Genomic DNA, 24,067 nt, shown 5'->3' with positions numbered 1-24,067 from the left:
TACAGTATTAAGGAAGTCATGCTGACTTGTATATACCTTTGGTGATACTGCAGCTAGAATATTGTGTATAGTTGGGGGATGAGTCTTTGTAATTCCCTACCTGTGAGGGTTGTGGGCGCTCAATCATTGAGCACATTCAAGATAGAGATCAAGAGATTTCAAGATGTTAAAAAGTATCAGGGGATATGAGGATAGTATAGAAAATGGCATTGACGTAGAAGATCAACCAAGACCTAGAGCGACGGAGCGGCGTCAAGGGCCGAATGGTTTATTCCTGCTTCTATTTCCTATGTTCCTCACTTGTGAAATGTGCAACTCAAGATGAAAACCCAATTAAACACCTTACCAGTTAATGTTAATTTAAGTAAAGAAGGGTAAAGTTCTTCAAACTAAGGAATTGCACTGTGCCTGGCCTATTTGAGTCCTGAGATGGTGTGCCTTATGAGTGAATGATCCCCTCTGAGGACCTATCAAATTCCCTGCACTACCTCTGGTGGAATGCCTGAAGACCCTGCTGGAGATTAAGGTGTAGAATTAATCTAATCAAGGTAAGAATGCCTTGAGTGATCATTATGCAGTCACATTCACTTACTGTTTATAACATGAGTAAACATTGTGTACTAAGGTGCTGTCTGATATTTAATTTGTCACAGAGTAGCAGGAAGGCCCTATCTCTGATGACCCATATTGCCGAGTCTACACTGATATCCAGCACCTTCCCCACTGCAGTTGTTAGCTGATTAATGGCTGGCCAGCCAATTCTTCTTCTTTACCTCTCAAATGTGTTCTATGCCCTTTTTTTCTGCAAGGAGGCAAAGAAGAGACCTATGAGTGAGAATAATTCCATGTCGTGAATAGATGGGCAGCTTTTGTTGAGGGCGACTATGAGGGAGAGACATGACTTTGCATGCAGAGGTGGGTGAATGTCTGTGGTTGATGAATTGATGGGATGTGAGGAATTGCAAAGGCAGAGAAAGATGAGTGTCCCTATAAAGTGTATTGGTATGAGGAGTGCTGTGCTGGATTAGGCTTGAGAAGACAGAGTTGGGGTTGCTGTGAGAATTAGAGTGATATGTGAATCTGTGTGAAATTGGCAATGAACTCACCTTTCCTCTTTTGCTTCGGCCATTAAAATGCTTCCTGCACTGAATCCACATGAGTTGTACCATACTTTTGCTGTTGACTTCATGGACACGTCCAATCACATATCTTCATTTCAATTTCAAGTTTCAGCTTCCCATACTAAGGCAAGAGTATCTCTCCAAAGGATGTCTCCCTCTAAGCCCCTACAGTCCTTAACATAATACTAGGGACACACTTAGTCCTTAACATAATACACGGTGGCACAGTGGTTAGCACTGCAGCCTCACAGCGCCAGGGACCTGGGTTCAATTGCCGCCTCAGGCGACTGACTGTGTGGAGTTTGCATGTTCTCCCCGTGTCTGCATGGGTTTCCTCCGAGTGTTCCGGTTTCCTCCCACAGTCCAAAGATGTGCGGGTCAGGTGAATTGGCTATGCTAAATTGCCCGTAGTGTTAGGTAAGGGGTATGGGTGGGTTTCGCTTAGGTGGGTCAGTGTGGACTTGTTGGGCCGAAGGGCCTGTTTCCACACTGTAAGTAATCTAGGGAAGTTTTTAAAACAAAAAACAGCCTTTGAGCATATGGAGTCCTTTCTGTCAATTCCTTCTGTATTTCTCCTAACTCCAAGATCCTTCAAACTTAATATTTGGAGTAATCCTTTAAATACTAGAATTGAGATTCATCTCTCATGGCCAGTCATCATACTAATTGGTCATAAAACCTGGAAATAATAGAGCAACACAGTTGCTGGATTCAAGAGCCACTAGCACAGAGCCAGAGAATGTCTATGAATGTCATTTCAATGAATTTCCAAAAGGCATTTGAGAAGGTTTCTTATAAATGACTGCTAGCTAATGTTGAAGCTTACAGAATTGAAGGAATTGTCTTGGTTAGAAATCAGCTGAGTAAAAGGAGGCAAGAACATAGGAATGATATGAAGGTACTTTAATTAGGAGTGATATCCTTTAAATATCTGTGTTTGGCCTTACTATTCACCTTATATATTAATGACACAGAAGATGGGGCAGCAAGCCACATGTCCAAATATGTCAATGCCACAAGATAGGCAGCATTGTAAATAGCACTGATGGAAATGGATTTCAATCTAGTAAAATCTGAGGTACTTCACTAATTTACTTCCTAAGTAGAGAAGACTACTTCCTTGTTGGTGAAGAGGTTGAAGTGCAGGTCCAAATATATCTTGGGATCCACGAACACATCACTGAAATGTCATGAACTAAATTCAGAAAATAATCAAAAAGGACAATGGAATGCTGGCTTTTACACCTGGGTGGGGATAGAATTGGAAACGGTTGCATAGATTTTGTTAGTCAAAAGTACTAAGGTTTATGGAGCAAAAGTGGGTATATAGAATGGGTTTCAGATTAACCATTACCTCAAGGCATAAATGGCAGAATAACTGAAAGGACCGAATGACTTACTCCTGTTTCTATGTTGATTTGCATCTCTCAGCTACACTGTCTTAAATTGTATCTAAAGTCTTAATATTATTTTTCTGTTTATTTTTCCATTAAATGATTCACTAATACTAATGTTTTGACTTAACGTCCTAATCTGTGGCACCCAAGTGGCATCCCCAACAAGAGAGAATCCAACAGTTTCCTTTCGTCATTGGCAGCATTACTGTCACTGAAGTCCCACCATTGATATTCTGGGAGTTATCAGCCGAAACTTAAGTGGATGTAGAAACTAGAAGGATTCATGGACAAATTCTGAGAGAAGAAGAACAAGTGCACCTATTCACTTCATACAGTGTGGACACTCTACATAAACGTGATAACACTTCATAGACTGCAAGACAAACACTTGATGTTATAAACAGTGCCACTGCTGTCCAAAAATAAGACCTCACATGCACAGACAATGCCCAGAAATCACTCAGAAATGCAATATTTGCAAAACTTCTGGAAAATATACAGATTGAATACAGGGAGAACTAGCCATTTGGATACAGAACTGGCTCAAGGGTAGAAGACAGAGGGTGGTGGTGGTGGAGGGTTGTTTTTCAGACTGGAGGTCTGTGACCAATGGAGTGCCACAATGATCAGTGCTGGGTCCTCTACTTTTTGTCATTTACATAAATGATTTGGATGTGAGCATAAGAGGTACAGTTAGTAAGTTTGCAGATGACACCAAAATTGGAGGCGAAGAGGGTTACCTCAGGTTACAACAGAATCTGGACCAGATGGGCCAATTTGCTGAGAAGTGGCAGATGGAGTTTAATTCAGATAAATGCAAGATGCTGCATTTTGGGAAAGCAAACCTTAGCAGGACTTATACGTTTAATGGTAAGGTCCTAGGGAGTGTTGCTGAACAAAAAGACCTTGGAGTGCAGGTTCATAGCTCCTTGAAAGTGGAATAGCAGGTAGATAGGATAGTGAAGAAGGCGTTTGGTATGCTTTCCTTTATTGGTCAGAGTACTGAGTACAGGAGTTGGGAGGTCATGTTGCGGCTGTACAGGACATTGGTTAGGCCACTGTTGGAATACTGTGTACAGTTTTGTCTCCTTCCTATCGGAAAGATGTTGTGAAACTTGAAAGGGTTCAGAAAAGATTTACAAGGATGTTGCCAGGATTGGAGGATCTGAGCTACAGGGAGAGGCTGAACAGGCTGAACAGGCTGGGCTGTTTTCCCTGGAGCGTCGGAGGCTGAGGGGTGACCTTACAGAGGTTTACAAAATTATGAGGGGCGTGGATAGGATAAATAGATTAAGTCTTTTCCCTGGGGTTGGGGAGTCCAAAACTAGACGGCATAAGTTTAGAGTGAGAGGGAAAAGATATAAAAGAGACCTAAGGGGCAACTTTTTCACGCAGAGGGTGGCACGTGTATGGAATGAGCTGCCAGAGGATGTGGTGGAGGCTGGTACAATTGCAACAAGTTAAGAGGCATTTGGATGGGTATATGAATAGGAAGGGTTTGGAGGGATATGGGCAGGGTGCTGGCAGATGGGTCTAGATTGGGTTGGGATAGCTGGTCGGCATGGATGTGTTGGACCGAAGGGTCTGTTTCCATGCTGTACATCTCTATGACTCTATAATGAGACACAATTCAAGAGCGAACTATGCAGAAAATGGAAAAATCCTGGGGAGATCTGGGTGTTCAGGTCCATTGTTCCTTGAAGGTGGCAATGCAGGTCAGTAGAGTGGCCAAGGCATAAGACATGCCCTCCTTCATAAGATGGGGTATTGAGTACAAGAGTTGGCACGTCATGTTACAGTTGTATAAGACTCTGGTTTGGCCACATTTGGAATACTGTGTACAGTTCTGGTCGCCACATTACCAAAAGGATGTAGGTGCTTTGGAAAAGGTGCAGAGCAGGTTCACCAAGATGTTGCCTGGTATGGAGGGTGCTAGCTATGAGGAGAGGTTGAGTAGATTAGGATTATTTTCATTGGAAAGGAAGTTGAGGGGGACCTGATTGAGATCTACAAGATCATGAGAGGTGTAGACAGGGTGGATAGCAAGAAATGTTTTCCCTGAGTGGAGGGGAATTACTAGGGGCCATGAGTTAAAAGTGGGAGGGGAAAAGTTTAGGGGAGATATGCATGGAAAGTGCTTCATGCAGATGGTGGTGGGTACCTGGAATGTGTTTCTAGTGGAGATGGTAGGGGCAGGAATGATAGCGTCATTTAAGATGTATGAATGGACAGGGAACAAAGGGATACAAATCCTTAGAAAATAGATGGAAGGTTTAGATAGAGGACCTGGATCAGCACAGGCTTGGAGGGCCAAAGGGCCTGTTCCTGTGCTGTAATTTTCTTTGTTCTTCTTCACAATTGTAGAGCAGTCCAAGAGCAAGTGATCACACATGTAATAGGTCTACAGATTAGGACACCCACTGTTAATAAAAAAGATATCTGCATTAAACAAGGTACTTCTGTTGACAAAGGTACCTGAGGCATTCCTAGGGAAATTAGCTAATCTGGAAGAGAAAGAAGAGACAGAACTTGTTCATGTTCATTCTGTTGATTTTGTTTGAGATTAAGGGGCAAGTATTTCTGTCCAATCAGTTGCCATGGCTGAAGAAGTAAAAGTTCAAGTCCACAAAGATATGAGGACATGGTACAGGTGGAATAACTGTCAGAAGCACAGGAATGTTGCAAGTCACATGATAATGTGACTCATATTGGATAGTTACAAATGTGTACATTTTCACTTTGAACCTGCACACATCTTGACCTGAACTTTCATTAGAAGAGTTCGGGGAGACTGACAACCTTTTAGAGATGCAAACAACTGACCAAACACTAGACCATGAAAAACTATTATTGACTAAGCAGTAGAAGACTTCAGTAATAAAAGCAGAAAATGCTGAAGTAGTTCAGTAGATTTGGCAGCATCTATGGAGAGGGAAACAGTTAACATTTCAAGACCCAAATGATTCCTTTTCAGAATCTCAAGTTCTAATGAAGAGTCATATTTGACTCAAAACATTAACTCTGTTTCTCTCTCCACAGATGCTGCTAGACCTGTTGAGTTTCTTCAGAGCATTCTGTTTTTATTTCAGAGCTCCAACCTCTGCAGTATTTTGCTTTTATATCAGTAGAATACTTTATTGGGCTCTCCAGACTCATGGTGCAATCCAAATAGATGATCAAATCTAGTGAGATCACTGATATTGGCACAAGGGAACTATTCAACATTATCAACACTGAGGAAGTCAAGCTTCACAGGATTGATGAAAATGTCCAATCCTATTTTCTATCACAGAACAGTCAATGCCAGTAAGAGAAACGTTGACGTGTGAGCAGCAATCTTTCAGTAACATGACTGAGAGTCTGAAAATGTTTACTTCACATACAAGTACAATAGGACACTGTAAAGTTCCAATATGAACAATAACTCGAGGCATATAGGCCACATTTGGCTTCATTGGAAGCACAAAAATGTGTACAGATAGGAGGCATGTCATGGAGAATAAACTGGCCTATCTACTGCAAACAGATAATACCTCTGTCAATTAGAAAGTGATTGCTTGATCCCGAAATCTAGAATACTACAGGGAAGAAAGTACCAGTTTCAAGGGAGCTGATGTCCTCCAGGAGGGACACAAACGTGATTCAAGTTTCATTAGGTAATGATATAGGAAACTAAGTTAGCAGAAAAACGTATAACTAACAGATATAAGACCCTATCACAGTGAAAGGACTTACAGAACAGAACTAAGATCAAAAGTCCTGAAATAAAAAAAACACTATTTGTTCCAAGACTGAAAGTAACTACGAAGACATGAGGGAGGAACTGGCCAGAGTGGATGGAAGGGGATCCAAGCAGGAAAGATGGCGGAGCAGCAACGGCAGGGGTTTCTGGGGGTAATTTGGAAGGCACAGCAGAAATTCATCCCAAGGAAGAAGAAACATACTTATGAGAGGCAACCATGACTGCTAAAGGAAAGTCAGGGACATGGTAAAAGCAAAAGATAATGTAGTGAAGATTAGTGGGAAGCCAGCGAATAGGGAAGCCTTTAAAAACTAGCAGAGGACAACTAAAAAAAGCAATAAAGGGAGAGAAGATGAAATTGAAGTATAAATTACCTTGTAATAAAACAGAAGATTGCAAAAGTTCTTTAAATACATAGAAGGTATAAGAGAGACAAGAATGGACATCGGACCACAAAAAATGCGGCAGGAAAAGTTCTAACTGGGAACAAAGAAATGGCAGAGGATCTGACTATGTACAGTGGAAGAAACCAGTAGCACACTAGAACTTCAAGAGAGTCAGAGGGCAGAGGTGAGTGTAATGGCCTTCACTAAGGACAAAGGTGCTGGAAGGTCTAAAGGCAGATATATCACTCAGACCAAAAGGGCTACACCCTAGTGTTCTGAAGGAGGTAGTGGAGTTCGTAGTGGTGATATTTCAGGAATCACTGGAGTCTGGGAAGATTTGATTAGATTAGATTCCCTAAAGTATGGAAATAGGCCCTTTGGCCCAACAAGTTCACACTAACCCTCCGAAAAGTAACCCACCCAGATCCATTTCCCTACCCTATATATACCCCTAACTAATGCACTTAACACTATGGGCAATTTATCATTGCCAATTCACCTGACCTGCACATCTTTGGATCTTGGGAAGAAGCTGGAGCACCTGAAGGAAATCCACGCAGATACGGGAAGAATGTGCAAACTTTCAAATGACTGGAAAATGGCTGATTAAATACCCCTGTCTAAGAAGGGAGGGAAGCAGAAGACGGGAAACTATAAGCAATTTAGCCTGATCTTGGTTGATCGTAAGATTTTAGAGTCCATTATTAAGGATGAGATTGCAGAGTACATGAAAGTGCCTGGTAATATAGTCTGAGTCAGCACTGCTTGCTCAAGAGGAGGTCACATCTGACAATTCTGTTAGTATTCTTTGAGGAGGTAATGAGTGAGTGAGACAAAGGAGAGGCAGTGAACATGATCCATTTGGATTTCTAGAAAGCCTTTGACAAGATGCTGAGTAGGAGGATGCTAAGTAAGCTAACAGCCCATGGTGTTAGGGGTAAGGATAGAGGATTGGCTGACTGGCAGAAGGCCGAGAGTGGGGATAAAGAGGTCTTTTTCAGGATGGCAGCTGGTGACTAGTGTCGGCATCTGTGTTAGGATCACAATATCACATTATACATTAACAATCTGGACAAATCGGCATTATTGCTAAACTTTCAGATTACACAAAGATAGGTGGAAGGACAGGTAGTGTTGAGGAGATGGGGAGGCTACAGATGGTCTTAGACATGCTAGGAGAGTGGGTAAAGAAAAGGGAGATGGAATAGGATGTGGGAAAGTGTGAGATTATGCACTTTGGTAGGAGGAATACAGGATTATATTATTTTCTAAATGGCGAAAAGCTACAGAAATTTGAAGTCCTTGTTCAGGATTCTCTTAAGTCTGACATGCACGTTCAGTTGCAGTTAGGATGTCAAGTGCAATGTTAGCATTCATTTTGAAAGGACTAGAAGGTAAAAGCAGAGTTGTACTGCCGAGGCTATGTAAGGCTCTGGTCAGATTGCATGCAATATTATGAACCAGACTGCATGCATTATTATGAGCAGTTTTGGCTCTGGATATATGGAAGGATGTGCTAGCCTCTAAGGGAGTTCAGAGGAAGCTTACAAGTATGATCCTGGGATGAAGAGCTTGTCATATGAGGAGTGGTTGAAGATTCTGGGTCGGTACTCAATTGGGTTTAGAATTTTGAGGGGAGATGTCATTGAACCTTGAAGAATTCTGAGAGGCCTGGACAGAGTAGACGTGGAGAAGATACTGTATTTCCATTTATAAAAGTAAGTATCCTCTTCCAAATCTTCAGTTTCAATTCCATTTACATACAATCAGTTGATTATTGTACATGTTACATATAAAGATTACGTCAGGGCCAGCAGATTTAGTGAATAACTGAAACACGGCAAAAAGACAATGCACAGCTGCCAGTTACAACTTATATCAATTTTATACCACAGAGCATAATAAGTAGCTTATTTCATTGCTTGCTAGTTTTGTGGTCAGGTTCACTGGGTGCTACACAAATCTTAAACCATAGACAGTGGTTTTATATTCCCTTATAGCTCTGACCCACATGATCAAGTAATCAACATTATTCTGTACAAAATATGTAAACCTTCACAGTTTGGAACTAATAATTCAAAATATATTTATAGCTTATCAGCAGGTGCTTAATAGATCTATAGCATGCATGTTGTGATAAGGCTTCTGTCAGTCTTTTGCATATGACATTTTCTCATTAATATTTTAAAAATAATACAGAGCTGCATTTTAAGTTAAAGAAAAGGAAAGGAATCACAAATGATTCAGAATGCATCATGACCAATGAAGCTCCATACACAAAATTGGTAAAGCCTGCAAAAAAATACAATAGATACACTGTACTTGAAAATAACACTACTTTTCTTTGCCTACCTTGATTAAGGGAGGAAAGTGAAATAGATTCAAGTAGTCAAGGGTCAGTTTTTCAATTTCAGTCTGAAAGAGAGCACAGATTGGTCTGTTAACAGCAGGAAATCTCTTCCATCTTTTCAACAACTTTCACCTACATGCTAACAGTCAACATGTCAATTTACCAGAAAATATTTTAGATGTAGTTCAAATAGTTTTGACTACTGCAGCTTCTTATCCTTCAGAAATGAATATTTCTTTTTTAAGCTATTTTAATCATTTTATTTTTATATAATGATACATAAGGACAGGATTAGGCTATTCAGCCTATCTTGTTATTCCGACAGAAAATACATAAATACGTGTAGCAAAACATTTTATTCATTCTGCATCTTGCTATAAATGCATTTCCACTGAATTCCAAATTGCAATGAATTTTCTCCTAACATATATTTGGAAACCTATTTTCCCTCTGTTGATATCAAAGATGTTTTTTGGCAGTGAGTAGGGTAAAGCCAGAAACTGAAACACAACATTCAGTTTTTCAGAAAACTGTACACCTAACCATTCCACACAGGAATGGGGTTTTTGCAGAATATATTTAGGGAATTAATAAAGAAACTTAAATGGTATAAGAGAAAGTTTAAAAGACAATATGATAACTGAATGTTTAGAAAAGAATGGCAAAATTAGGCAGAGTCAATATGGATTTATGTAAATGAAACTCTGTTTGACAAAGTTGTTGGAGTTTTTGTGAACATTTTATTAATTTCATAGACAAAAGAAAACCAGTAGATGTAGTGTATTTGGATTTTTGGAAGGACTTTAAGTTTCTATACAGGATGTTAGTAAACAAATTTGGAGTGCATCTGACTAGGGGTAATATGGATTGAGAAATGGTTAATAAATAGAAAGCAGAGAATAGGAATAAATAGATAATTCTCAGAATAGCAAGCTGTTATTTGTGGGGTACTGCAAGCATCGGTGCTTGGTGCACAGATGTCAAATCTATTTAAATTACATGGATGTAGAGACTGTTTATATTTTTTCTAATTTTGTTGATGGCACTAAACTGGTGAAAATCATAAGTTATGAGGTAGGTGCAAGAAGACATCATGAAGACTTGGACAGGCTAAGTAAATGGGCTTGAACAGGCAGCTGGGATATATTGTAAATAAATGTGAAATTGTTCACTTCGGTAGAACAAATTGAAAAGCAGAATATTTCTTAAAATGAGAGAGTTTGGGAATAATGGATGTCCAATGGATTATCTACAAGTCACATGTCTAAATCTAGCATGCAATTGCAGCAAACAATTAGAAAGCTGAATGGTATACTAGCATTTATTTCAAGGGTATACGAGTACAAAAATTGTCTTGCTACTGTTATATGGAGCTTTGGTGAGATCTCACCTGAAATACTGGGTACACTTTGGTCTTCTTATCTAAGGAAGGATGTTCTTGCCACAGAGGGAGTGCAATGGAAGCTCATCAGATTAATCCCTGTGGTGGCAGGGTTGTCTTATTAGGAGGCATTGAGAAAACTGGGTCTATATTCTCCAAAGTTTTGCAGAATGAGAGGAGATCTCATCAAAGTTTACAAAATCTTTTACAGGGCATGTCAGAGTTGAAATAGAAGGGATGTTTTTCCTGACGGTAAGTCACAATCACAGAAGAAGGAGTAATTCAATAAAGACTGAGATGAAGAGAATTTTTTTTCACTCACAATGATGTTGAGTCTCTGGAATTCTCTACTCCAGAGGACCTCGAACACTCAATAACCAAGCTAGTTCAAGACAGAAATTGTTAAGTTTCTAGAGACTAATGACATTAAGGGATGTGGGGAATGGCGATAGTGAAGGAAAATGGCATTGAGGAGTTGGTCGCACAAACCCAGAATGGCAGGGCAGGTCGAATAACCTGAAAGGCCTATTCATACACCTTTGTTCCTGTAACAAAGTAAATAGAAAATACTAAAGTATTCGGTTCTGATATAGATATCAAAGAGAAAACAACTTCTAATTCTTGGCCTCCATTACCAGATGATTGGGGATATTTACCAATTTAATATGTCTATAGTTCAAGATTCTGAAGCATTGCCTAAACAGTTTTTTTGCTTGAAATGCTTGTCATTTCACATCTGATCTTTCTTACTTTAATACCTTTAAATGAATGATATGTCCTTTGGATTGTATTCCTACATCTTTCATATCTTGTTCTGTTAGCAAAAGTAGCCTTCTTCCAGTGATGTGATGACTTTTAAACAATTCAGCATAACCTTTCTGGCAACAATCTGTGTCACCTATGATCACAAAATAACAAAACTAAATACCATCAGCAAAATTAGTCAAAACTCCAATAAGTAATGCAAACAGATAGCAACTTTTATTACCTTTATCTAATAGTTGTTGTATCCAAAAATACTGCACAAAAGAAATAAAATGAATGCAATTAAAATATAGGACAGGAAAAAAATATAATTTCTAATTTTATATACCCCTATTCTGCAACTCCAAGTACTGGTGAGCATAGATAAATATCAAATGTTAATGCCAACTAAAAAAAATTGCCATAGAAAAAATATTTATTGGAATGTTAAGAAACAGTTGCCTACCATGTGGAAAGAAGCCATTCAGCCCATTGAATCTACACTGACCCTCTGAAGAGCATCTAACCCAGCCCCAGCCCCATTCTGTGTCCTGACATTTACAGTGGCTAATCTACCTAGTCTACATATCTCTGGACACAATGGTCAATTTTTGCTTGGTCAATCCACCTAAGCTGAATAACTTTGGACATTACATGTTTAGTTTTACACATCTTTCTTGCTGAAAAAATAATTAAACCTTGTTATGATAAATTATATTCCTAACTAATCTAGTTATCTGTTAATCTTAATAGTCTTTGTCCTATATTATTGAATTTAACTGTTATAATACATCAAAATTTTAAATAGAAAGATTGAACCATATACTTACCACATCCTCTTCTGTCCAAGAATATATATCCAAGGATGGCAGCAACTGCATGACAAAAGCAAAGTATAGACATTACAATATGATCATGTTCAAATAGATAAAATGGTTAGAAATGAGAATTTATATGTGAAACAAAATTGGGGATGTGATTTTTTTAACAGTACTTCATGCAACAAGGCCATTTATTATCTTTATTGAAGGGGCTGAATCCCATACATATGTATTTCTGATTATCACCTGTCATAATAACCTTGCTTTGTAAAAAAAACATGTTGACAGAGATTTTGTGCCAGGATCTCAAACAGATCAGAGCGGGCTGTCAAACCTTCATGTATCTGCCACCATCATAAACTTGCTCAGCTTTTAAAGTGCAAGTCGGTTCTTGCACAGTAATTGTGAGGAAATTTCAGTTTCCTGCATCTGCTGAGTAAATTCACTGCAGTAGTTTGAAATTCTAATTTAGCCATTGGGATGGAATTTCATGGTATTGATGTTCATTTTAATATCACAATTGGTAACTACTTTGTAAAACATTATAAAGAAGAACACTGTTTTTCATCATCATTATAGTTCCTCCTTTTTTAACTCTCTTCATTCCACATCTTCCTCTTATAACTGGGTAGCACTGTTTAGGTTTGAAGTCACACATTTCAACACTATTTTTTCTTCATTAATAAGAGGAATGCATTGTACATTACAAAAATTCCAAATTGATTCTTTCAAACTTCTGAAGTGAAATGGATTGGTACAGAGAGACAATCCCAAGAACAGACCTGAGGAATGGGCAACTGCAGACGTTAGGTAGCTAGATGTGAATGTTGGTCAGTATTAGAATTCTAATCTGGATCCCCGAATGTAGAACTTATACTACACTAAAAGAGATGCCGAACCACCACAGACAATTACATCTTAATATTTTCCAAATAGAAAAGTTGCTCATTCTTATGAACTGGATTTTCATTTTACAGTGTTCTGGTCTCCAAAAAGTTCTGATCACATTACCTAGTAATGATTAGAAATTCAAACATCTATTGCAACTATAATGGGGTTCACCAAAACATGCAAGTAGATGTTTAGTGTTGGATAGCTTCAGTAAAGTATCTGGGGGTAATGATCTCTTTCACAATAACATCAGAATTTAAAAACTACATAATTTTATTTCTATTTAATGGCACTACTTTGTAATCATAATTCATATGCATTATTCAATTATATAACATTCATGTACAGCATTGTCTTTAAAAATTCTCCAATCTTCTTATCTTAGTGCCATGGTATTGAATTTTATTTATTGTACGTCCAAATTTGTAACTATAATTGTGTTAAAATGAAGTAAGATGTAACATTGTTTAAGTTTTAGTAACATTTAAATCCATACACCAACTCCATATGGGGCTAAGTGGTTAGCACTGCTGCCTCACAGCACCAGGGACCCCGGTTCAATTCCCACCTCAGGCGACTGTCTGTATGGAGTTTGCACATTCTCCCCGTGTCTGCGTGGGTTTCTTCTGGTTTCCTCCCACAATCCAAAGATGTGCAGGTTAGGTGAATTAGCCATGCTAAATTGCCCATAGTGTTAGGTACATTAGTCAGGGGTAAATGTAGGGGACTGGGTCTGGGTAGTTCGCTCTTCGGAGGATTGGTGTGGACTTGTTAGGCCAAAGGGCCCGTTTCCATACTGAAGGGAATCTAATCTAATCTAATCAAAAAAACTCTGGTACAAAACATAATACTATCACTTTAGTTAAGGAAGTAATAAGGTGTCAATTAGTTCAGTTGGTTGGCTGCCTTATTTGTGATGCACAGTGATGCCAGCAGTATGGGTTCAATTCCTGCACTTGTCATCTTAGGCATAGTGACCCTCAGGTTAAATCCCCAGCAGTCATCTCTATAGTCTGGTAAGACTATGGCAATTTTACATTTAAATAAGTAATTTAGCAATTTCTAGAACAAAACTTTTCTCAATGACAGAAAAAATACCTCTAATAATCAATCTTGATGGTGGAAAATCATATGCAGAAAATATTACTTTCAGTAATTTTAATACTGTTAATGTTTAGAAACTTGCCTGAACATTTTTCACCAACTATTAATTTGGAATTGTTTAAAAGTGCATATAAATTCAATGCTCAGAACCTTTAGTGAATAATTCCCAAATGCAAAGTCTAAAAAAAAAGTTAACAATATAATCAGTATGGCACTTTGGTAATTTAACTTAATTCTTAATTAATCAACAGTTACATCACTCACAAGAGAGAATTAGGGGAAAAACCCTCCTTAATACACAATTGAGATTGGCCTTCTAATTCAAATGTCAAAACTGCAAGTGATTTACAAAGGCCGGTCTCAATTTTGTGCTATTGTTAAAGCCACCCTCTCACCAAGCAGGTTTGTACAATTTAACTTATTCCTGTATAAGAGTTTTAGATACGATGGTGAGATTTATTTGAAATTATGGAATATTTTGAAAGCTAAGAAATGCAAGTGTTGGTTTTCAATGTTTGTGGTTAAAATGACAACAGGTAATTATGCAGTCCTGCTGAACCAAATACAGTACTTGCAATAATCTTTTTGTTTTCATTTAGAAAATTGAGTTTTTGTGATGTACATACTTTTAAAATATAAAAATGGACTTGCACACCTTGGCAGAAAAATTGATTTCTTATTCACCCTGGGTGGGTTAAAGAAGCAGAGGAAAATAACAAAGGACAGAGAAAATGTATTATTCACATTGCACTCATAGGTGTCATAATACATAAAAGTCTTGTACTGTTATGATATGGTGCATGTCTTCATTGAAGGACAAAACTCTTTCTGACACAATGCTTTGCATTGTAAGTTATGCTGTATTGTGAGATAACGTTAACACTTTACATTAAATACCTAACTATCATTTATATAAATACAGGTAGCATCTTCTCTTCAATCTATCACTTCTTATTTCCTCAATACTTGCTTTTAAATTTGTCTCAAGTATAATAGTAATTTATAATATGGAAATTATTATAATATGGAAATACTGAGGTAAATCAAAATCCACTAAACATGCAGAGACTTGTTTTGTATTCTTTAGAAATTATAATATTGAAAGATTAGAGATACCATACACTAAATAATAAAAATGCAACACATGCCAGTACGTCTTACAATATATCTTCTGAATCCAAATTTTGGTTTTGTCTGAATAAATAAATTAATGGTTGGTGAGCAGATTTTGCAATCATTTCATTTGCTAGCTTCTGTGAAAACTCCAATGGTCAGCAGCCAGATCATGGTAATAAATATCCTTCCACCTTCCCAAAAATAAATTAGAATTGTCTTTCTTTGCAATCCGTAGCTGAAGTACTATGCTGCTCAAGATGGAATTTAGTAACCCAAAATAAACTGCAGGAACATATGTGGCGAGCTGAGGTTAGCTTTAACTTGCTTTCAACCATGCTCAGCAGTGTAAAAAAAAAGAGATAGGTTTAGTCAGTAGTGTTGAAAATCTTTGCCAGCTGTCCCCAAAATGCCACTCTGGTGTTGGCTATCTAAGAAGAGTGAATGGTATTCAGAAATAAATAGGACTAGTAATAATTAGCTATACTAGGTAAAGTGAATTATCAATATTTGCAAACACAGAAGCAAAAGTACACAGTATAAAAAATGCACTTTATGTGTTTGATAATATGCAACGATAATTACGCATCCACACTCCAAAAATACTTCATTAACTGTGAATAAACAAGTTTGTGAAGGGAAAAAATCAATTTTCATCAGTTTCTTTTTATCCTTCACATTGTGGTGGAATCCATGGGGACTCTAGTCATCCAATTAATTGCATACATGTATGCATATATGTGAAGTATATATGTGGACCTAGATATTTGGGATTCACCCTTTCTCTAAACCTGTCGATCCCCTTCCCAATATCATGACTCCTCCAGCTCTACAACCCTTAGTGATTCTGATATCCATCACTATGGCCCTCTCGTCCCAATGATGGTTATGTCATTTCCTGTCGAGGCCTTGACCGTTGGCATCCTCTCCTAAAGTTTTCCACCTCTTCCTTTAAGATTATCCTTAAAACATAGCTTTTGACTAAACTTTTAAGCACCTGTCCTAATATTTCCTTTGGCCTTGTTGCACTTTTTGCCTGGTTGCCCTTTTGTGCAACATTTTGAGATGATCATAGCTAACAGTTAGAAGGAAATCTGGATGATATCTTCTTTTGCAAACAAAAGGCACTGAAAGCACTTGGACTGCTAACTGATAAAAATAAATCACAGCAAAGACCAGGAGGTGAATTGAAGATTCTGTTCTGAACAGGTCAGTGTTACATTAAGTAATGAGGGAGCTAAGCTGAAATTAAACTTCTATATGGGAAAAATTGATTTTATTTTCCCATGCACTTGTGATAAACATGTTATTTCCAGTAGGTGGCACTCTCATCTTTGAAGTTTTTCACACTGACCACTGATACTTAATGGTCCAGCTTTACTTAATTTAATTAATACTAAGATAACAAAATGAATGCACTATTTTATTTTGTTCTTATAACACTGGGAATTGTAGTAAAACTGTTGCAACTGAAATATTTTGTCGATTTCAAATAGAGGTGCTTTGGATGTTCGTTAAAGACACCATATACACAGATGTCATTTGAATCATTTTTGCTGTTGCAAAGATTGGTCCAAGTCACCATTATTTCTAATGAAAAAAATGGATTACTAGAAGGGACAACACCAATTACATTCATTGAACTTAAATATTTACTTTGATTTGAGATAGTTGTTTTGATACTGATTGTACTGATTTGCACACATCTTAAGACAAAGACTATGAGGAGGCACGTTAAAACAATTCTGTTAGCATGGTTAGCTGCTGTAGAGGGCAAGTTAACATGAACAATTCGATGTAAATAATCCAAAGCAGAAAAGGTACAAAAAGATTTATTATTTCATAAGAAAAGTTAATCCCAAAATGGAGCCAGACGAGGTGTGCAAATCATTAGTCTATTCAATTATTGAGAACCTAAATGATAAAACAATTGCATTAATCATTTAAGAATCTGAGAATACATATCCAAATCCATTTGTTATTGATACTTTCATTTCCATTTTGCTGGATTTAAATTGAATAACAGCTAAGTATTATCTTTGCATTTGTAACGAAATACAATAGGAGAGATTTTTCTGAGTTTAAACTAGGATGAGGAGATTTTCTGGAATCTATATGTTCAGGCTAAAATGGCACATGGATTGATTGAGTTAGGTAGGATGCAAATTTTGATTTCTGGATGGCATGTTGAGATACATAGATAAAATTAAGTGGTGTGTTTGTGGCCTCAACTCAGCACCGCCCTCCTAACCTGCAATCTCCTTCCTGACCTCTCCGCCCCCACCCCACTCCGGCCTATCACCCTCACCTTGACCTCCTTCCACCTATCCCACCTCCATCGCCCCTCCCCCAAGTCCCTCCTCCCTACCTTTTATCTTAGCCTGCTTGGCTACTCTCTCTCATTCCTGATGAAGGGCTTATGCTCGAAACGTCGAATTCCCGATTCCTGAGATGCTGCCTGACCTGCTGTGCTTTGACCAGCAACACATTTTCAGCTGTGATCTCCAGCATCTGCAGACCTCATTTTTTACTTGCCTTTTAGCATTACACCAGCCTGTGGCAGGGATTCATTTTTTAAAATTTATTTGCAATGTATGAATATTCATTAATGTGAAACAACTTAAAGTCCAATCTTCAGGGTAAAGTCAGCATTGCACTAGATTTTCAAGGTGCATGGTTCATAGTTTTGTCTGAAGTTTATGTGCATCTGTTGTATTTGTACTGTTGTATGTGAATTCAGCAGTTTTCCTGGTTTAGGCACAATGTAGGGGAGCAAGAGAATGGAGCTGAAAATGTGTTGCTGGAAAAGCGCAGCAGGTCAGGCGGCATCCAAGGAACAGGAAATTCGACGTTTCGGGCATAAGCCCTTCATCAGGAATGAGGAAAGTGTGTCCAGCAGGCTAAGATAAAAGGTAGGGAGGAGGGATTTGGGGGAGGGGCGATGGAGATGTGATAGGTGGAAGGAGGTCAAGGTGAGGGTGATAGGCCGGAGTGGGGTGGGGGCGGAGAGGTCAGGAAGAAGATTGCAGGTTAGGAAGGTGGTGCTGATTTGAGGGATTCGACTGAGACAAGGTGGGGGGAGGGGAAATGAGGAAACTGGAGAAATCTGAGTTGCAGTGTCAATTAGATTCATTGTCACATGTGCTCACATGAGTGCAGTGAAACGTTTACAAAGTCGCCACTTATGGTGCCATCTTAAGTACAAGGTACCGAGGTACAAAATCTCAGGAATAAATGAGAAAAACCAAGAAATAAGAACAAGTCCAGAATTGTAGTGTTTCAAGCATCCATACCAGACCTCTGAGTGGGGAGTCCCTTGCCTCCACACTGCACTCCCCCACCCCAGCAGGGGAGGGAGCCTTGCCTCCACATTGCCCCTAAGTGGGGGGTGGGTCTCACCTCCACATTGCTCCTGAGGGGGGGTCTCACCTCCATACCAACACTGATGGGGGAGGGTCTCATCTCCACACCGCCCCTGAGGGGGAGGGGTCTCGTCTCCACACCGCCCCTGAGGGGGGGCTCATATCCACACTGCCCCTGAGGGGGGGGGGTTTCACCTCCACACCGCCTCTGAGGGGGGGCTCATATCCACACTGCCCCTGAGGGGGGGGTCTCACCTCCACACCGCCCCTGAGGGGGGGGGGGGGCTCATATCTACACCACCCCTGCGGGAGGGTCTCATCTCTACACCGCCATTGGTGGGGAGGGGGTCTCACCTCCACACCACCCCTGAGGGGGGGGTCTCGTCTCCACACCACCCCTGAGAGTGGGATGTGTCTCAACTCCACACTGCCCTCACTGGGGGTTGTTGTCTCCACATCGCCCTGAGGGGGGGGTTTCACTTCCACACTGCCCCTGAGGGGGGGGTCTCGTCTCCACACCGCCCCTGAGGGGGGTCTCACCTCCACACTGCCCCTGAGGGAGGCGTCTCACCTCCACACCACCCCTGAGGGGATATCACTTCCACACCGCCCCTGAGGGGGGGACTCATCTCCATACCGCCCTTGGGGGGGGGGGGGGGTCTCACCTCCATACTGCCCCTGAGGGGGGTCTCATTTCCACACCGCCCCTGAGGGGGGGTCTCACCTCCACGCCGCCCCTGAGGGGGGGTTTCATTTCCACACTGCCCCTGAGGGGGATTTCACTTCCACACTGCCTCTGAGCTGGGGTCTCACTTCCACACCGCCCCTGACGGGAGGCGGTCTCACCTCCATACCACCCCTGAGGGGGTGGGGTCTCGTCTCCACTCTGCCATTGAGGGGGGGAGGTCTCACCTCCATACCTCCCCTGAGGGGGACCTCACCTTCAGACTGTGGCAACTCAGTCTATTCCCTGCCTGTTCTGATTGCAGCCACAGATGCCAGGGATCTCACTCTCCACCATGTCGGACTCACTTGCTCCACGGAAGGTGAGTAGATTCCAGAAAGGATTTTTAAAAAGTGAGAGAAGAGCAAACAAATGTAAAAGCGGATGGAGCAGATGAACTCCAGGCAGGAGCCTGCATGCTGCACTGCTACTCCACCGCCATCTTCAGACCAGGGCACTCTAATTGTTTATGCGAGGTCCCAAGGCCATCCTCGCTTAACATTCTTTTAAACAGTAAACTAGCACAGACATGTCTGGTCCGTCTACTTTTGTTTTCTCTGTTTCTCTGCTTTAGAAGGACTGTAGTGCTGAACCTTTAACTTTACTTCTGTATTTTTCTAACTTATACTAAAATTTGTATCTAGGCACCTTTGTACCTAGGTGGCACCAGAAATGATGACTTTGTACACTTTTCACTGTCTAATTCGCATTCTAATGATGTCAGCTTACTCCATATTTCACCAATGAGAAGCGCTGCAAAATTAAATATGTTTCACATGCATATTATGAGCACTTCGAATTTTAATTACAATTGGAAGCCTAAGGGCAAAGAGAGAGAAAGTAGAAAAATGCACAACTCCAGTTTTGACTTCAGGAATGAGACGCTGTCGACAAAGTCTTGACTAGGTTACTGAACTATTCTGAAGAATGCAAATATCAGAAATTTTGGCAAGTTGTACTATGAATCTGCAAACTGAAACAACCCCTTTATAAAGTTAATTTAAGTGGAAGACCTGTTAAAATACTTTAAACATCAGAGATACTAGTAGGTTAAATATGGTTTTGATTATACCTTTGATTAACCATATGTAGAGAGCAATGAATGAATCATGAGTCACAAAGAAGCCAGTGTTCATATTACTACTATTTTATCCCCCCATTAAACTCTGTAATTTCTTATTAAATGGCTAGAGCACTCTAATTGTTAATGTGAGATTGCAAGGTCATCCTGGCTTAACTTTCTCCTAAAATCACCTGCAGTAAACCAACGCGGACTCCCAGCCTCCAGATGAAACCCAGCATGGACCCAAGTTGAAGTCCAGCTCAGACCTGTTTGCTCTGTCTGCTTTTATTTTTTCTCTCTTTGTCTGCTTTAGAAGGTCTGTCATGCTGAATTTTAAACTTTATTTATTTATTTTTATAAGTTATACTTAAGATTTTGTACCTAAGATGTCACTGAAAATGGTGACTTTATACATTTGTCCCTACTCTTGTACTTGACTACGTGACAATAAAACTGAACTTTAATTCCAGCAAAGAAAATTTCTTATTATAGTTTCAGAGATACTTTCATTCACTCTTAGTTCAACATCAGCAATTATTTTGAGCTCTAGCCACAAGAATAAGTTACATCAGGGAAACCAAAAGAAGTTTAATACAATGAATGGAATGAAATACTAACTCTACCATTCAGGATTTATTCCCTTTAAGATCAGTTATGTTTTAATTAGATACAATTAAAATTAGGTTTGTGGATCAATTTCTCTTTATCTTGTGTCACTGATTGACCATAATCTTCATTTCTTTGTTACTTACTGCAAAGAAAAGATTAGCTCTATGTTCCAAAACTAGACTAAGATAAAAACTCTCAACAAGTGTGTGTAAAAATATGATACAATAGTAGTAATTAGATTAAGTATTTGGTATCCATTTGCCAGGACAATATTTGTAATGGTCAATGTCCCAAACAAATATGTTAGCTAAACAATATATTCAACTAGTGTTCAGACATAAAATTAAACGTAAAGGATCCAAATTATCCATGTCAGAACAGCCAAAATGTTCGTTTTACATTGTAGTCCAGAGTTTAGGTCTCAAAAATGGCTGAAACACAGCCTATTAAAAATTTGGAGTCATAAATGCTGGTTTACTGAGCAGCAGTAGAATGCAGGGCTCTGTTCCACTAACTAGGAAGGTGATCAGGTTCTCATGGAGAAGCGTCTAGAATATGTAAAGCAGGATAGATTAAAAAGCATGGATTTAATAGCTGAATACTAAGTAGAAGTGAAAGTAGCATACACAGTATTAGAAAACAGGCATACAAAATATTTTCTTTCAAAATTATTACTCTGAAGGAAAGAGAACCCAGACAATTGTAAATAAGCTACTAAATTAAGTTTATTGAAAAAAGGAATAGAAAATAGGTAACACAAAACACAGAAAAGATGTCCATATTAAAACAGCCTTCAAACTGTAAATAATCTCAAATGTTGTATAAATATTTTCAGGTCTTATAAAAATGAGCTCCAGTAATGAAAAGTTGATATTGAAACACTCTACTTACAATTATCTTTAACTTTTTAAACTTTAGAACATTTCGTTTCATGAATGGCTGCACTACTTTTCAGTGTTTAGATTGATATTCTAATAAAGTAACAATGCTTCAATTTCTGCCATGCATTATGCTTAATAAAGTACTGTAAGCTCACAGCATAAATAAGACACTAAGCTGGATATATTAACATTTGTATTGTTTAGAATTGCTGTGGAAAACAAACATTCACTAGGCTAATACAATCGGTTGCTTTAATAATGTTCAAAAGCTTTATGTGCTCAGATTTAATTACTATCATATGACCAGTGATCAAAATCCATTGTCATATTGATTTTTTTCCCCTTTCTGACACAAGTTGATTTGGAAGAATTCTGCTTGGCTTGCATATCTATCTGAATCCCAGACTGCATGACAGGTCCTGCTAGGTTCATAGACAGGATATTGCCAAAACCACTCATCATTTTCTGCAGACTTTCGTTCATGCCATCTACCTTCTCGTTATTGGTAGCTGTGATCTGACATGACATCTCTGTACTGTTTGACTCCTCTGTCTTAGACTCATAGAAAGACTCTTCAGAAAACCTTGCAGTAAGAGGTAAGAAAAGCTAAGTAAAAAGAGGAGAGAGGGAGAGAGAGAGACCACAGATGAACACAACAGCAAACAAAAGATTAAATATCAGCATTGGAGAATGTTTAGAAAAAGCACAAAATTGATTTTTTTATTAGCTTGTGATTACTCACCATGCATGCAGCAATTCTTAACCTTCCAGTAAAGTCCTCCTCCACATTTAATGGGTAATACTATGAGCCAGCCAACTTAATTGGGAAAGTTTTTTGTGACCACTGGCCTTGTAACAGCACATCACTTTCTCTTGTAGGTGTCCTAGACATTTCTTTCACTTATCTTCTAACAGCAGCTAACTAAAAATACTTACTACAACCAATGGAGTGCTCCTCTACTCTGTTGGATTTTTTTGATGAACACTATTAATCTTAATTAATTAACTTGACAAAATTCAGAAGTAAATTAACAGATGTGGGCCATTTTGTTCTTATGTATATGTGGGTAATATATTTTGTCCCAACATTTCCTGGCATAATAGCTTTTAAGAGGGAATTTCATAAGTTTTGATGATTATTAAATAAGAATCCTCACATTAAATTGAATCATTTCTGGATAATGTTGAAAACCCAATATATACATTGTCATTATTTATGATAGTCTGGAACTTACACAATTTGTGTAAGACCTTGTACAGTTGAGATTTTTCAATTGCCTAAGCTTACGTAAAACTGCAAAATGTTTACTGGAATGCTGTGGCTCGTGGTTGAATAGGGAAAATTATTTTTCCCTCATTTGCCAGGAAATCACATCATGTAGTTAAGAAGAAAATGTGAAGAAATTGGAGTGATGCCTCCATAAAGGACAGGGGCTTCCAGAGGGCGTATGTCAATACCTTGTCCCATACTTGCTGATACAATAGATTATCCATCATTTATGTAGGAGAACATTTATTACATTTTTTTTACATGTGTAATAAGTAATTTTTGAAGCAGAGGAAAATGTGAATAGTAGTTGTAGCATTTAAAAAATCATAATTAATGATATAGCTTTGATTACTTACAGGTGCACTGGACTGCTCCACCAACTTTTGCTCCCACATTTTCAAACGTCTTTCTCGTTCCTTCAACTCCTGTTCTTTTGTGCTCAGATCTCGTTCCAGTTTCTTTAGTCTTTCTAAAGTGGCCTCTATCTCACATCTGTAGGAAACAATTACAGCACTTGTTAACTAGAATAAATTTGTTTTAGATTCCCACTTAAATCCTAATTAAATTTCACTGTCTTCCTAGATAATCAGAAAAAATACTGGGTTGGTGCCACAATATTTTGAGTTAGACATGTGCTAAATATTTATAAATATAAATATAGAAAGTATTTGTTTAAAGGCACCTTGTTTTATATTGAAACAGATCAGTAACAGAAATTTTGCATGGAGGTTTTCCCAGTGTCACTGTAAAATGGTTACCATAACTGGGACTGGTGACATATCTTAGCCACAATCCCCCTGTCTTGTTATAGTATTACTGCATTAGCTCCATGCACAACAATCTTTGGCTATTTCTAAACGAGGATTTTAAAGCAGACAATGGTTAACAAGACTAAGCAAATCAATACACATCACTTAATGATACATATTAATTCATCACTATGCATATTTCCTTTATACAGAGAAGTATACAGACAAATATGTAAATTTATGGACTAAACAATGTAATAGCTTCTATAAATTTTCTGGGCAATTCCCTACTTTGCACATTACATTTCTTTATTTTGCTACATTATTTTACTCATTATCCTCTTCTTGCAAAAATATTT

The 24,067-nt window shown here is 38.7% G+C and overlaps 1 protein-coding gene across 5 annotated transcripts in view; it reads right to left on the bottom strand.

Moving 5' to 3' along the window:
* LOC132817119 (mitogen-activated protein kinase kinase kinase 20-like) overlaps positions 1 to 24,067 on the bottom strand; it is a 136,541-nt gene that overhangs the window by 33,851 nt on the left and 78,623 nt on the right. For 4 of the 5 annotated variants that reach the window (XM_060827302.1, XM_060827306.1, XM_060827303.1 and 1 more), the window contains exons 11-15: positions 23,316 to 23,451; positions 11,952 to 11,996; positions 11,366 to 11,396; positions 11,136 to 11,275; positions 8,999 to 9,061 (exon numbers count right to left, since the gene is read on the bottom strand). In XM_060827302.1, coding sequence (XP_060683285.1) covers positions 8,999 to 9,061; positions 11,136 to 11,275; positions 11,366 to 11,396; positions 11,952 to 11,996; positions 23,316 to 23,451 — 415 coding nt within the window. Of the gene's footprint in view, positions 1 to 8,998; positions 9,062 to 11,135; positions 11,276 to 11,365; positions 11,397 to 11,951; positions 11,997 to 21,588; positions 22,296 to 23,315; positions 23,452 to 24,067 lie in introns of those variants that run through there. The other variant, XM_060827307.1, reaches the window with a different exon arrangement.

The sequence above is a fragment of the Hemiscyllium ocellatum genome, chromosome 7, assembly GCF_020745735.1.
Source record: "Hemiscyllium ocellatum isolate sHemOce1 chromosome 7, sHemOce1.pat.X.cur, whole genome shotgun sequence".
NCBI classification, from domain to species: domain Eukaryota; kingdom Metazoa; phylum Chordata; class Chondrichthyes; order Orectolobiformes; family Hemiscylliidae; genus Hemiscyllium; species Hemiscyllium ocellatum.
Note: the sequence above shows the minus strand (reverse complement) of the source record. Positions and strands in the feature narration are given on the sequence as shown.